Source organism: Oryzias latipes, chromosome 9 (genome assembly GCF_002234675.1).
Source record: "Oryzias latipes chromosome 9, ASM223467v1".
Classification (NCBI taxonomy): Eukaryota; Metazoa; Chordata; class Actinopteri; order Beloniformes; family Adrianichthyidae; genus Oryzias; species Oryzias latipes.
The window spans coordinates 20,587,906-20,602,582 of record NC_019867.2 but is presented as its reverse complement, the minus strand read 5'-3'; the positions used below and the strand labels follow the sequence as shown (position 1 = coordinate 20,602,582).

At 41.6% G+C, this 14,677-nt stretch overlaps 1 protein-coding gene across 8 annotated transcripts in view; it reads left to right on the top strand.

Moving 5' to 3' along the window:
- The window catches only part of fgfr1 (fibroblast growth factor receptor 1), a 41,783-nt gene extending 29,229 nt beyond the window's left edge, over positions 1 to 12,554 (top strand). The window contains exons 8-18 of one of the 8 annotated variants that reach the window (XM_011479077.3): positions 452 to 596; positions 5,576 to 5,766; positions 6,058 to 6,203; positions 6,418 to 6,539; positions 7,321 to 7,431; positions 9,583 to 9,773; positions 9,870 to 9,992; positions 10,093 to 10,163; positions 10,265 to 10,402; positions 11,191 to 11,296; positions 11,372 to 12,554. In XM_011479077.3, the coding sequence (XP_011477379.1) occupies positions 452 to 596; positions 5,576 to 5,766; positions 6,058 to 6,203; positions 6,418 to 6,539; positions 7,321 to 7,431; positions 9,583 to 9,773; positions 9,870 to 9,992; positions 10,093 to 10,163; positions 10,265 to 10,402; positions 11,191 to 11,296; positions 11,372 to 11,548 (1,521 nt within the window). In that variant the 3' untranslated portion in view covers positions 11,549 to 12,554. 8 annotated transcript variants of the gene reach the window in all.
- Positions 12,555 to 14,677: the final 2,123 nt, after the last annotated feature.

Below are 14,677 nucleotides of genomic sequence, written 5' to 3'. Positions count from 1 at the left end.
CCTCTTAATTTTCTCTCCATTCTCTATTACTCGTGCGCTCTTGCCTTTCAAAGTTTTGTGTACTTTCTTCTTCTGTTATCGTCTTTTCCATTCTGTCTGTTTTTGGTCTAATGTTAGTGAGTGAGTTAGGACTCCCTGTTCTGCTGTGGAGTTTTCCATGTGAATCCTTTGCATGTACAAATGAGGCTGAGGTATTTCACATGGTGATGGTGGCGCCCAGTTTAAGGTTAAGCAGCATAGAATTGACTTAACCATCTCTTTCACTAACAGATGCTGGAGGACTCTCCCTGACGGAGTCCTCTGTTGGGGCTCTTGGTGATACTTGTCCTGATGCTATTTCATTATAGAGGAGAACGCTCCTCCGAGCTCATTCTCTTTCAGAGTCTTTTACTTACAGTCCCCTTTCCCTCTTGGGCCTTTTGTTGGGTCTGTTTCCTCTGTTATTTTCTAGACCGCTGGCCTTAACACCACGGACAAGGAAATGGAAGTCCTGCAACTGAGAAATGTGTCTTTTGGTGACGCTGGGCAATATACCTGCTTGGCAGGCAATTCTATCGGGTTCTCTCATCACACTGCATGGTTGACCGTTTTGGAAGGTATCAGTGGTTTTCTCTCTTTCTTACTTTTCCTTATATCCTTTCCGATCTCAAGCCGGGCTCTCCAGATTGACATTTTCCAGAAAGCGTTTGTGTTGCTGCATTTCTGCAGATAAATGTGAGTGGAAGCCTGGGCAACATGGTATACTAAACACCCTCCCCTTACTCCTACTCCATCTGAACTTTAGATGGAGGAGAGCACTAAGCTTGCTCTTCTGTTTCTTTAGTTACTTCTGCAAAATGACAAACAACCCAGGAGTTGCTTGGAGTAATCCTGTCTGAATCAACCAGCAAAACCTCATAATTTCAGGGTTTGTTTGGCTGCTCAGATCAAAATTTCTCTTTGAACTCTCTTCCTTTCCGCTCTAGTAATTTATGTTTGGTTTTCACTCGTCTTTTCTCTTTGACGAGTAGCAGAAATGACATGTATCGTTTGATGTCATTTCCTGCTGTGAGAGCAGTGGTTTGCTTTAATACTGTCTCTCTGTAGTAGATGTCTCATTCCTGTCTCTCTGGAATGAGCATTACTCCAATTTTCAAGCTGCTTGTTTAACAGCTTGTGGTGCTAACATTCATCTAGGGGGTGTACTGGTGCATTTCAGTTGGTGCTTCTTTGAGGAGTATCTATGCTTCCAGAGCAACTCTTTTTTTTTAATCCAAAGCCCTGCATAGAATAATCAATAGTTGGCAAAAATGTGCACTTGCAGCATATGTGACCATGTACGGTAATTGATGCACATCTTTAGGAAGAATGGGCTGTATATGAATAGATTTAATTTTTTTCCCTAGACCTGTTTGTAAATCAACTATATCTGACTGAAGTGCACACTGCCGACTTTTCAAACCTGTGTATTTTCAAAAATCTTTAACTGAAAGAAGCCCATTACACCCTATCTACTGAGATGAATAAATGTTGCTGTTTTCATTGAGTGGGAGGAAAAAAACATAGTTTAAATCTTATTTCACAGTTGTTGTTTTTTAGCTCAAAAACATAAAAAAATATAGAAATAGACTTGCTTTAAAGTGATAATTATGATGAAGATGTATTTACTACAGTAAAGTCATGCTTTGTGGTTTACCGTGTTTTATTCTACTGCTAAATAAAGTTTGGGTAAAGCAAAAATCTCAGATTTGCATTAAAATAAATGTTCTGGACTGCAGCTGGTGAAAACACAAATACCAGGAAAAAAATCCATTCTGACATTTTAAAGTAAGAGTAAAGTAAACTAAACTTCAGTTTTTGTAGTATTTTGGAACTGATGAAAGAGAATTGGGGGTGGGATTTTAAGAGAACCAAGAATGAGGAACTCGAAATACTCTCAAAGGCCAGATTAAGGACCTTGCCATGTTAAAATATTGTGTGCACAAGCCTGATCACTTTGAAAACTGGAGATTAATTCTTTTAGTTTATTCTTTGCAGTAGAGGATAACATCTTTTGAGAATGTCGGTTGGTTTTGTGTAAAGGTACATTTAATAAATTGCCTGCACATGCTTGATTTTATTTATTTTATTCTGTTGTTAGCTTTTTAATTTATATTAATTGTTTTCTTTTAATTTAAATGAGGACAGTGCATATTCATCAATGTTTTGGCAAGTGGTAAATTGTTTTCCTAAGGCATGTAAAAGAGAAAAACATATAAACATTAAACACTTAGAACAATTCATACAACAGTAAACACAAGTGAAAACATATACCGTAATTTCCGGACTAAAAGCCGCTACTTATTTCCTGCGCTTACAGCCCTGCGGTTTATTCAGTGACGCGGCTAATTTATGGATTTAATTGGCGGCCGCCATGTACGTACTTTCGGACTCAGTGTATGGTTTGAATTCTCTATCCAACTCCAAGCAACAAGTCATTTATTTTTCAACACACCTCTTAGCTGCCAAACAGCATGCACCTCACTTCAGGTCTTAGACACTTCAGTCATGGTTCAACAAAAAGAAACACGCATGCCCGGCCGCATCCCAGAATCCTTTGGTGCCATTAGACCCAACGTGCACGTGATCGCCACTACAATATGACGCAGCTTTCAAGTTAAAAGCAATCGTTAAAAGCAGCGTGAAAAAATCCACCATCACCAACGGGTTTGGAAAAGCCGGTCAGCTGCTGACGGAAAAGCTGCAATCTGCAGCTGGGCTGCACGTAAATATGTGGGAATAACATCAGCCTTTATTTTGTCGGGACACGACTGGAAACACAAATTGACGTGGTCATTTTAACTGTTTCTAAGGACTGAGCGGAATTTTGCTTTGAAAAGCTCACAGCCTCCGTGTGAGCTGGAGACATGTTCTCCCTGCTGCTCGTTCACATAGAGCTGCGGGGCCGATGGCAGTCTGATGGCTCCCACACGTAACAACGCATCCGCCCCTCATCCACAAAACGTACAGTATCAAGTCCGATTGCTCTGCACAGACACGATTCGCTCGGTCCACCGGCGCAATGGGGACAAAGCGCTCCTCCTTGGAGCCGCTCTGGCAAGCGGTGTCGGAGAGGATAGGAAGGGGAGACAAGGAGCGCGCAGGGCGAGCGCGGGGCGCAGAGGCGTCCGCGGAGCAACAGTGTTTGTTGTGGAAGGAAACTTCTGACGCACGCGCCGCGGCGCGCGTATCGCGCTGAGGCGCGCTTTTCAGTCGGCGCTGCTTTAATTTACTGGTGTGTTTTTTAACCAGCCCTGTTACTCCCATAACGCTGCCGCGACACAAGCGGAAGGAGAGCTGTTCTTCCGTTCGCCCCTCCATCCACTGCTGTTCCTTGCTCATTCTTAAACACGTACAACAGTGTGGCGAGGCCGGGCGTTGACCCCGCCTTTAGCCCCTAAGACTCATGGGAAATGGGGGATCGCGGATGTAAATTTCCTCATCATAACTGAGGGATGTAATGTTGATTATATGGTTACTGTTTGTAATTTTATGTATGATACCTAGATTGTCAATAAGGAAAAAAAAATAAAAAAAATTAAAATATAAAAACCATAACTGAGGAACTTGTGAACAGAATAGAGGTGCATGCTGTTTGGCAGGTGTTAGTGTTTTCAAATACATGAGCCTGAGGCAAAGCTGTCTCCTCCCACAGTGTGCTAATGAATTGCGCTCAGTTTGGGAGTCAGGATGTGATTTGTCAGGCTGACCATGTTGCGTACTCTGATGCGGCTTGTGTATGAACAAAAGAAGTTAAACACGTGAAAATGAGTGGGTGCGGCTTGTAATCGGGTGCGCTCTGTAGTCCGGAAATTACGGGTAGTTTATACAGAATACTACAGCACAAAGTAGACATGAGCAGAAAAACAAAACAAAAAAAACCTCCATAGTTTAATGGACCGCAGGGATGGTTTTGAGTCCGAGTACAAGTCTAGTTTGTTTTAACCAATGTTTCAAGCTGTTTTGAACCTTGCATAGTTTTCACTCTTTCTGATGGGAACTGGACGTATATTCCAAAATTTGGTGCCTCTGACGGACACCAAATTCGCCAAATTTGGTCCTGCATCTTTGCTCTTCCCAGTCTCCGCAGGTTAAAGGTCTGGTGTGAATCCCTAGATTATTTTTCTTATGAATAGAATTCCTTAAAGGTGGCAGAGCAAGCCCTTAAAAATTAGACCCTAGAAAACAACAGATAATTAAAAAAAAAACGCACATTATATTTATTGAGAATGAAGCAATAGTGATACTGTAAATCTGCACATCAAGTGTTTTTCAACCCATTTTTAAAGATGGATTAAAGTGGCTTTAAAATAGTTGCATTTCTTTGGGACCAAGTAGAGAGACGATAGGTTAAATGACTAAAAACCATTGACTGCAAATATAATATGATACCTTTAGTAGTCAAATAAGATTGAAGAAATTAACTTGTGGCAGTATCAGTGGATGCTTCCTAAAACCAAACTGCATTGGGTGGAAAGGCGTTGACCCGTTGTTTAGATGTGAAATAAGATATGTTGTTACCCATTTTTCAACTACTTTTGAAATACTTGGTAAGATACTTGTTGATTTTTTTAATTTTTTGGTTTTGTTCTGTCGCCCGCTTTATGTATTGGTGTAACTCCAGCAGTTTTCCATGTTTTTGGAACTATATTGTGTCTAAGGGATGAGTTAATTTAATCTGAAATTGGACTTGCAGGGAATCTTAATGGGTTTTAAGAAAATGCGTAGAGAAAAAATGTATTTATGAGGTTTTAAAGGAAGTTGTTATTTTTAACACATTAAATATTTATAGTTCCGGTGTCATCAATGGGGCAGTTTGAGATTTGGGGGCTTTTTGATTGCATTGTCAATTATTCTATCAATTGTAGAAAAAAAATATTAAATATATTTACAATTGTCTCTAATTTATGAATCTGTCATTAATCCTAAAATTAACATTGCGTGTTACTTTTTTTCATGTCCTATAACTTTGAAAAGGCATCCAAAAAAAACTAATTTAAGTGTCACATTGATTAATAAAATACTTAATATTTAAATTTAATATTTAAACTTCTGTGCTTTAGAGCACACCCACTTGAAGAAATGGGTTTGGAAAGACATTATTTTTGACATGTTCATGTCACAAGCCTGATTGAGGATATAAAAAATAATAAAAATAGCTTATATGCTTTCTTTAAAAAAGCTTTAAACATTTCCTAATGTATCTCGAAAACCATGTCTGTTTGGGATTTTTAAGGTATTTCTCATATAATGGGGCAAATTCTGAAAGTTTTGCTTTACTCTGAACCTAAATCTTAGCTTGGATTAATAAAACAAGAAAAAGAAACATGGATAGTCGTAAAATTTTGAGTATACGTTTTTTTGGACTAAAGTCCCAAATGTTTATAGTTGTTCAAACCATCGTCTCCATCCTGATTGAAAAAATTTTTCTAAAACTGACCCAACACTTTTTAGGAGGTTTAGGCTTCAAGTATGCTTTGTGTTTTTGCATGTGAGAGTCTATGATGTTAATTAATCTATCCTAGCTGACTCCGCCCTTGTCCTGTCCCTCCTGTAGCTGTCACTCAATACCCCCCCACCAGTCATACCTACCTGGAAGTAGGCATTTACTGTGCTGGCTTCTTTTTCATCGCTGTCATGGTTGCCATTGCCGTCATCATCAAAATTCGCTCCACATCGAAGAAGAGTGACTTCAACAGTCAGCTGGCAGTTCACAAGCTGGCTAAAAGCATCCCTCTGCGCAGACAGGTAACAGAAAGTAGATAGGGGGTTTGGAAAACTCTTTTCCCCTCTTGTTGTTTATTCAGATTTTTTGAAACTCATAGCTTTTAGTATTTTTGCTTTGTTTGCACATTTCCAATTCTGCTTTTGTGGACGTTTGTAAATAAAAGCATTCAGAACTTGCAGGTGTATTGTAGTTGCTGATGCTCATGTGTAGCAAGTAAGTATTTAAGCTGCTCTGAAACTCCCAAACTGCAGTGCTTTAACACGACCTCTGTTCCAGTATGAGAAGATTAATGTAACTGTTTCTTACATCAGGTGTCAGTGGACTCGAGCTCCTCCAACCATTCTGGAGTAATGCTGGTTCGTCCCTCCCGCCTCTCCTCCAGTGCCTCTCCTATGCTGTCAGGAGTGTCTGAATACGAACTGCCCCAGGATCCACGCTGGGAGGTCCCAAGGGACAAGTATGTTTTTCAGAAAAAACCTTGAGAGTATACCTGAACAGCAGAGGTCTCCTGGGACTGCATTTTTCCCACCTGTAATCTCAATTAAAAATAAAGGAGTTGCGTAGAGACTGAGAAAAATCTAACACAAGCTTTAGATTACAAATAAATCTGTTTTGTTTTGAACTAAAATGTATTTTTTAAGATGAACACATCCATAATTCTCTCCTCACAGACTCGTTCTTGGAAAGCCACTGGGTGAAGGATGCTTTGGTCAGGTGATGATGGGGGAGGTGCTGGGTCTGGACAAAGAAAAGCCAAACCGCGTGACGAATGTTGCAGTGAAAATGTTAAAGTGTAAGTTACTTTCTTCAAATGAAGAACAAGAAAGTTGGACTTGTAGAAAAATTTCTTTCATTGTCCCAAAATGGGTTAGGCTTTAGAGTTAATGGCAGCAAAACGTCAACCTGGGATGCACAGATTTTAGAAAAAACTTTTTTTTTGTTGGATTCCAGCCATCATTTTAACAAGAGAACTGAGTCCAACATCTCATGAAAAGGTTCTAAATCTTTCTTAGAACACATGCGACATGCCTATTGATTCATATTTGTGAATCTTTAATCTATGTTTACAACACCCTAGGCAGCATTCATTCAAGCACCCACTTCCAATGAAAATTCTATTTAAATGCGTTTTTCTGGCTTCCGTGTTCAAAACCCTCACGTTCATGCGTAGCTACGTTAGTTTTTACAACCGTAAAAACCGTAAACTTCGACATATGGGGCGGACAAGGCAGGAATCAAACTTGCAATCTTCCAACCGACCACCCTACCATTGCACCATGGCCGCCCCATGTCACCAAGTCTTATTGGAGTAGAGCTGTGGAAGAAAAAGCTGGACCAAGATTCAAGAGAATCACCGCTTGACATTGCACACCAAGCCTGTTCCAACTGTAGGTTGGAAGAGGCTTGGGATGCGCTAGTAAACAGTAAAAAAAACAAAAAAAAAACTCCATGCTTGTCCAGTGTTAACACCATGGGTTCTTGAACATGCGGCAAATGCACGGTGTGTACATAGCTTTGTAACTGACTGGATGTAGATCAATCAGCCTGTAGTGACTTATTGTCTTCTCTTACAGCTGACGCCACAGAAAAAGACCTTTCAGACCTGATTTCTGAGATGGAGATGATGAAGATCATTGGGAAACACAAGAACATCATCAACCTGCTGGGAGCCTGCACACAGGATGGTAAGACCAGATGGAGGAGGTCCTGCTTCTGACCTTTTCTGCTCTGATTAGACCATCATGTGCAGATCTGTCCCTGAGACAGGAATGTGAAAATGACCTAAAAAGATGTGCTGGACATCATGAACAAATGATTTCAACTCCAGTCTTGACTCTTGACACTCAAATCAGATGCTCATGCTTTCACTCTGATTAAGAAAACCAATCTTCAATGATCCAACAGAGGGTTTCTTCTGCTGCTTTTCCTTCTGTTAAAAGTTCTTTAAAAGAGCTGCTATTGTTTAGCATGTTGGGTTTGCTTTGCAGAGCTTTGATGGTGTGAACAATGTGAATGCAGCAACGCAGAATTCTTAGACGTGTGTGGAGACGAGACACTCGGGACCACAGTTCAAAAATGGAACAAAAAGAGAGTTTATTGCGTTGAGTGATGTTGGCGTCTTTGCTCTGTCAGTTTGTTGGAGCCAGGAGCCTTTGTCAAAAAAACAGAAATACCTCAGGAGTTCATGACACTAAAACACCAGGCTCTGTGAAACCCTCTACAAAACACACAACTAGTAAAATAATAAACACACATGCAATTTAAAACAAAGCAGCTCTGGCAACAAAATAAAATCCGTCCTGGGTTAACTAATAGCAAGATAAAAAAAACAGAGGGGTACTTGGCTCAAAGAGGGGCAGGTCACAACCACACCCCTCTGTGTTCCAATGTCGCTGTCCCCTCTGACCGCTGTCTGGCTCCTGACTCAGCTGCTCCTCTGGTGCCGGCCAGGGCTCGTCTATCCTGACTTCCAAGGCGCCCCTCTCTGATCTGTCCCGGCGGCGCTTTACCCAACGATGAGTGTTCCTCTAATGTCAGTCCAGCGCTTGCTTGTCCTGGAGCACTCCTCCGACCAGTCGCTCCTAGCATTTGGTTGTCTGGTGGCTTTTCCTCCAACTGCTCATCTTCCACTGCTCAGTATAGCTCTTCTCGGGCAACGGCTTGTGAAATAAGAACACGGTTCACCCTGTTACATGAAGTTCAGATACCTCTGTTGAAGAACCGAGTCTGTACAGTGCTGGTCCACCGATATTAATTGCAACCCTTTCGTACACATGCACACTGTCAGAGGGAGATGGTCACGTTGTTCCTTGTCTACCGCCCTCCAAAATGGTTAGGCTGGCTGGCGGCTGCTGCCAGGGCGTCCGTGGGGTTCCTGCGCCCCTAACCTTGCAGCACTTTTTCCGCGAGGCGAGTGAGTCCACAATATCTGAGTTGGGTGGACCATATCCCAGAGAAGATGGGTAAAGCTCCTTTTCTGGGCACACCGGGGCAACGCAATTTTTCCATCACTGCTCACAGCAACTGGAGCCTGATCCTGGCCCTATCTGGAGCCTTTGCTGGCCAACGGTGTCCACCTTCCTCGTTGGGCGGGCAGTTTTTGCCACTTCCCCCAGTTTGTCCACGGTGGGGCTGGCAGGCAAGCTGCTTGGGTGTGCAGTGCAGGCTGGGTATTGGTGGTCATGGCCTGCCTCTGGGTGCAGGGGCCCCCTCAGGACGTCTGGGCGATGGCATGTCTCTCATCTGGGCATCGGCATAGGTCTTGTGTGGTCGGAGGATTGGGTCTAGGTCTGTAGCACCTTGAGGTGGGGCAGGATCTCTACCCTGGCAGGGGCTCTGTGCGCTCTCTTTTCCTCCTACTTCTCTGCCACGGGGCTGCTGAGTACTGTCCTCCTGCTCCTTTTTTGTGGTGGAGTTCTAGTGCGCGTAAGGGTGGTTATGTAAGAACTAAGTCGGACAGTTTACTTATGACACTCTTTGTTATGTCTGTATTATTGACACTCCCCATCTCCCCCATCTTAAACCCCTATGCCCCATCTTTAACAACCCACTCTTCCCTTTTTTTTTTTCCATCCAGCTCAACAAGGAATGCATATCAAAATAATTATTATAAGTAAAGCTTAGCCTCAAATTACAAAAGGGGTTTATACAAATACACACTTTGTGTGTCAGAAGATACAAAAACCCTTATTATAACAGTAAAATCTGTCCAACGCAGGAGGCCGTATGGTTTTATTTGCTTGCTCTGCTGCTAAACAGGACAAGTAAAAAAAAAAAAAAAGTGGTTCAGATCTGGGTCATTGTTTAAGGTTTTCATTTCTTTCATGTTTTTCCAGGTCCTCTATACGTGATAGTGGAATATGCATCCAAGGGAAATTTGAGGGAATACCTGCGTGCTCGCCGCCCCCCTGGTATGGAGTACTGCTACAACCCAGACCAGGTTTCAGTGGAGACCATGTCCATCAAAGACCTGGTGTCTTGTGCTTACCAAGTGGCTCGAGGCATGGAGTACTTGGCCTCTAAAAAGGTAAAAACACCACGACCACTATTTTGCAGCTGTGCAAAGCACTCAAATCAAGTCCATTTAAAATGGGACGTTCGTTCAGACCTTTTTTTCCTCCAGTGCATTCACAGAGATCTTGCTGCTCGCAATGTTTTGGTAACTGAAGACAATGTGATGAAAATAGCTGACTTTGGCCTCGCCAGGGACATCCACCACATTGATTATTACAAGAAAACTACCAATGTGAGTAATTGATCTGATCAATAACATGAATTAAACTAAAAAGGGACTTACAAAAGGAACATGGAAATGTATTTAACAACACGTTTCTTTTTGTTTTTAGGGTCGTTTACCAGTCAAGTGGATGGCGCCTGAGGCACTATTTGATCGAATATACACGCATCAAAGTGATGTGTGAGTATCATGTTCCACTACCCTTTAAAACTGTTATATAACAAGGAAAAATCGATCTCTTCGGCCGCTCATGGTGCTACTCCTCTTCATTATTTGTTCAGATGGTCATTTGGAGTGCTGCTTTGGGAGATCTTCACCCTCGGAGGCTCTCCATACCCGGGTGTGCCAGTAGAGGAGCTGTTCAAGCTGCTGAAGGAAGGTCACCGCATGGACAAGCCTTCAACGTGCACTCATGAACTGTAAGGAGCCTTTGTATTTTCTGAACTCAGAGTTTATAAAACAGAATACTTTATTTATCCCAGAGGGAAGAAGCATTTTTAGCAGAGCTCCGATCACCAAATTTCAACATGCACAAACTAAGAAAAGACAAATGCAGTGTAATACACATTAGCAGTGTGTAAAATGAAATGTATAATGCTGTCAGGTGGTTTTATGAAGTTAGCAGGCTTTCATGAAAGTTATACAATTTTATTATCACAAGAAGGAAAGTCATTCTGTGGCGTTTGATCCTTGTTGAGAAACCTTTTAGTCTAGCTGTCCTTGTGCTCCTGTATTGGTCCAGGAGCTGGTGGAGGGGATGGGTGGAGTTATCCACAATGCTTTGCAGTTTTTAAAGCATTTTTTGCTCCATCACTGCCGTTCAGGAGTCCAACTTCACTCCCGCCACGTCCCCGGCCTTGCAGATTAGTTTATTCAGTCTGTTTGAGTCTGTAACCCTCTGTCTGCTGACCCAGCAAATTACAGAAATCCTTTACCGATCTCTGTTTTTGCCAAATCATAAATTGTCATTTTCATCACTGCTTTTTAGCAGATTTTGCCTGTTGGTTCAGTTTTCAGGATCATTAGTGTGTTAAAAAATGTAAGTAATGTTAAAAACCTAGTCACAAATCTTAGACTTGGTTAACAATATTTAACATTACTGTCTTAAAATGTGCTGCTCTTAATTTTTGAGTTTTGGAAATAACCAAATGATTTTGTTTTTAAAAGTCGAGTTTTTACCTTTCATGAAAAAAATCTTTTTCTGCAGGTACATGATGATGAGGGACTGCTGGCATGCAGTTCCCTCTCAAAGGCCCACCTTCAAACAGCTGGTGGAGGACCTGGATCGTTGTCTAGCTATGACATCCAACCAGGTCAGTCCCCCTCTAGAGTCTGTAAGTGCTGTCTGAAATCAAATGTTTCTGACCCCCCCCCCTGTGTACTTGCAGGAGTATTTAGAGCTCTCTGTTCCTTTGGACCAATATTCTCCCAGCTATCCTGACACCCGGAGCTCCACGTGCTCCTCTGGTGAAGACTCTGTGTTCTCTCACGATGCTGGAGCAGAGGAGCCCTGCCTGCCAAAGTTCCCTCCTCACTCCAATGGGGCAGCAATCAAAAAACGCTGATACCTCATCTTCCTTCAAACATTGACGTTCCCCCTACTCCCTGCCTCATGGGGTTGAATTTCTCCCCACGCTCCTAGAGATGAAGCGAAAGAACACTGGTGCTCTGTGAGAGAGGAACTTTGCGATACTGTGTGGAACTCAAGTCGCAGACTGCAGATGTGGACTATGTTTACGGGGCACTTTGTATTAGCAGGAGTAGATTCACTTTTCTCTATACCTCGATCATTCCAGTGTTTGGTCATGAGAGCTGACCAAATCACGTCCGTTTTTGTAATGTTTGTGTGTATGCATATGATTGTTTTCACCACCTGATGAGATTTGGTCCAATCCCAACACACTCCCAGCAGATGTGCAGCACCATGTTTATGCACATCTTTCTTAGTGTAAATACAGTTTAAAATATATATATAAATATTACTATATATTTCCAATACTCTTATTTTGTATTAACATAATGATTTTTTTGTGTTTTGTACAAGGATGCCATGGTTTCACCCTTTTTCTAATATAATTTTTAGGGGTGGTTGTTACACGAGGGTATTCTGAAGTTGCTGTGGTTGATATGGCCAGTATTTTTTGTCCGTATTGCAGCTGTGACTCTCCAAAATGAATCATATTATCATTAATAATGTATAATGGATTTTATATATATGTATACATATTTTTTCCAACTTTAACAAACCTGAAATTACGGCATAGCATTTCATGCAGGACCAATTTTTGAAAGTGTGGCGCTGTTTGTATGCCCGTGAGTGCAGGCTTCCAGAGAACTGGTGGTATCTTCCCTGATGGTCTCTACTGTAAATACTGCAGGTAATACGAGCTGTAATATGCTTCAGTTAATACCGCCATCTGTGTGACCTTCATAGGACTAAACTTCCACTGTAAATGTTTTGAGGGGAGTAAACGTTTGCTGCCGTGTGACTTCAGATGAAGAGTTGCAGCGCACGTATGTCATTGTAAAAAGGATTACATTCAATAAAATACTGATGATCAAGCAACTTAAGCTTTCTGAATTTGAACTCTATAAATACAAACATTTCCATGCCTGTATTGGAGGTAGGTTTATAGAAATGGCCACTTAAACCTCTTAATACAGTTGCAGGAATCTGATTGGATATGATAATATGCTGCTCACCTCAGAAGAGAAGTTGGCGAGTGCGCCAAGCCTCTACCGGCTGTAAACATGTAATTTATGACCGTATGAACAGCTTGGCAATTGCTGCTACGACACTCGTCCATCAGCTCCACCAACCTTGATGCCAGTCCCCATTCTGGCTTACTGCCACTTGTGGATATATCACCTGGATTGCCGTTTCCACGCAACAGGCGAAAATCAGCTTAAGTCACTCCTGACCCTTTAAATGAGAACCTTCTCTTATCGTCCTGCTGCTTTCAAAGCAGTCACCTGTGTTGCAATAAAAACTTTAGTTTCTAATGGACGACAGATTTATATCAACATCATTTTAAACTGTAAATCAAAATATGTAACGTGGATTTCTTTATCAGTCCCAGTCAGATTGGAGATCTTTAGATGGAGCAGGAATTGGTAATTTTGGGAGAAAATATCATTCACCCTTGGAAACGAGGTGCAATAAAGCATCGTCTGTGTGTTTTGATTGTTCAAGAATAGAAAGGGCATGCGAAGCCACACTTTAAAACCTGCTAATGGTGCACAGGTGCTATTAGTTTGACTTTTATCATTTCTGACAGATGGCACATGAAGAGTTTGACGGAACAAAGTTTATTGTCTGCGCTTTTGAGAGTATAAACCGTTAGCCTGTGCAAAGAGAAAAATGCTCTGTGGCGTTAAGACCACAAATGTTCACAGAATCCATTTCTGAAAGACGAGGAGTGTGCCATCTATGTGTTTTTAAATTCCATAAAGTAATCCAGTGTGCAACTAACAAATTCCTGCTATCACTAGAATTTTTGTTATTTTATCAGTTTAGCTGCAGCTTCAGAAACATTACACTTCAATAAACCTGGTACTCAATGTTTGATTTTTTTTTATAACAATCAAACGTTCTTTTTATTCCAAAAGAAAAGGAACCATAAAATAAGATATTCGTTTACAAGTTTTTGCTTATGATTTGTATGTTGTCAAGTAAAGCGGACAATGCTGTGGTTGGGATTAGATGACCTTTGCTAAGCCAAACTTCGAAAACGAAAACTAAACAGTATTGAAGAGATTGTAAGATGGGGAACTTCCTTGTTTTCAAATGTTTACATTTAAAGCACCAGAGCATCACATGGCTCAGATGTCACTTTTGCTGAAAACATTACAACATTTTCTAATGCTGGTGAAGTTCCTGTAAACATTAACCTGAAACTTTTGGATGATGGGCAAGGGATTGCAGACACTCTGGTGTCTGAGGAAGCCTTATTGCACAAGTCTGTTGTGAATATGCTTGCGTCTGGCAAAGCAAAGACTTTCCAAGAGTTTTCTAAGGGAGTTTTCTTGCCTTACATCATTAATCAGGCTACAGATGTGAATGGGTTGATGTAGTGTGGGACAGATTTCTTGAATGCTGCCTCAATAGGGCAGTAATAAAGAGCGTCTCGAGGCCCAGGTATCCGAAGAAGGGTGCTTCTCAACACTGGCAGACGTGAAAACAAGGTAGAGTTATTCCAGTTTCTTGGCTGAGGAGTTGCTTGTTTGGAGGTGGAAGGTGTTTTGTTTGTTTCAACTTCTGATGTGAATGTTGGATACAACAGGCCAAGTGACATGGCTGCTGCGGGCATTGACCCAAACTGATCATGAAGAAGCTGCATTCAGTGCAAAATCTACCAAGTCCAATAGATGGACTGAAACCAGGAATGGTTTCATCCCAAAGTGGACCACTCTCCCTGAAGCTTCCACAGTATGTCAGTATATAAGAGCTAGTGCACTGTGGTTCCAAGAAGGCTTGTAGAGGCTTGTGCAAATTTGAGCTGCACTTCTTTGTGTTATTGTGGTGGTGCATGCCACCAGGCAGAGGGCTAGCTGGGGTCTTCTCGATCACTTCAATCTATTGATGCATGGATTGCATTGAGGTTATTATGTAATATTTAACATGTCACTTGTGTGCTTTGTGCTTTATAACTTTGTTGAGGATTTTCATTATTGACCTCTAAATGTGATTTGTA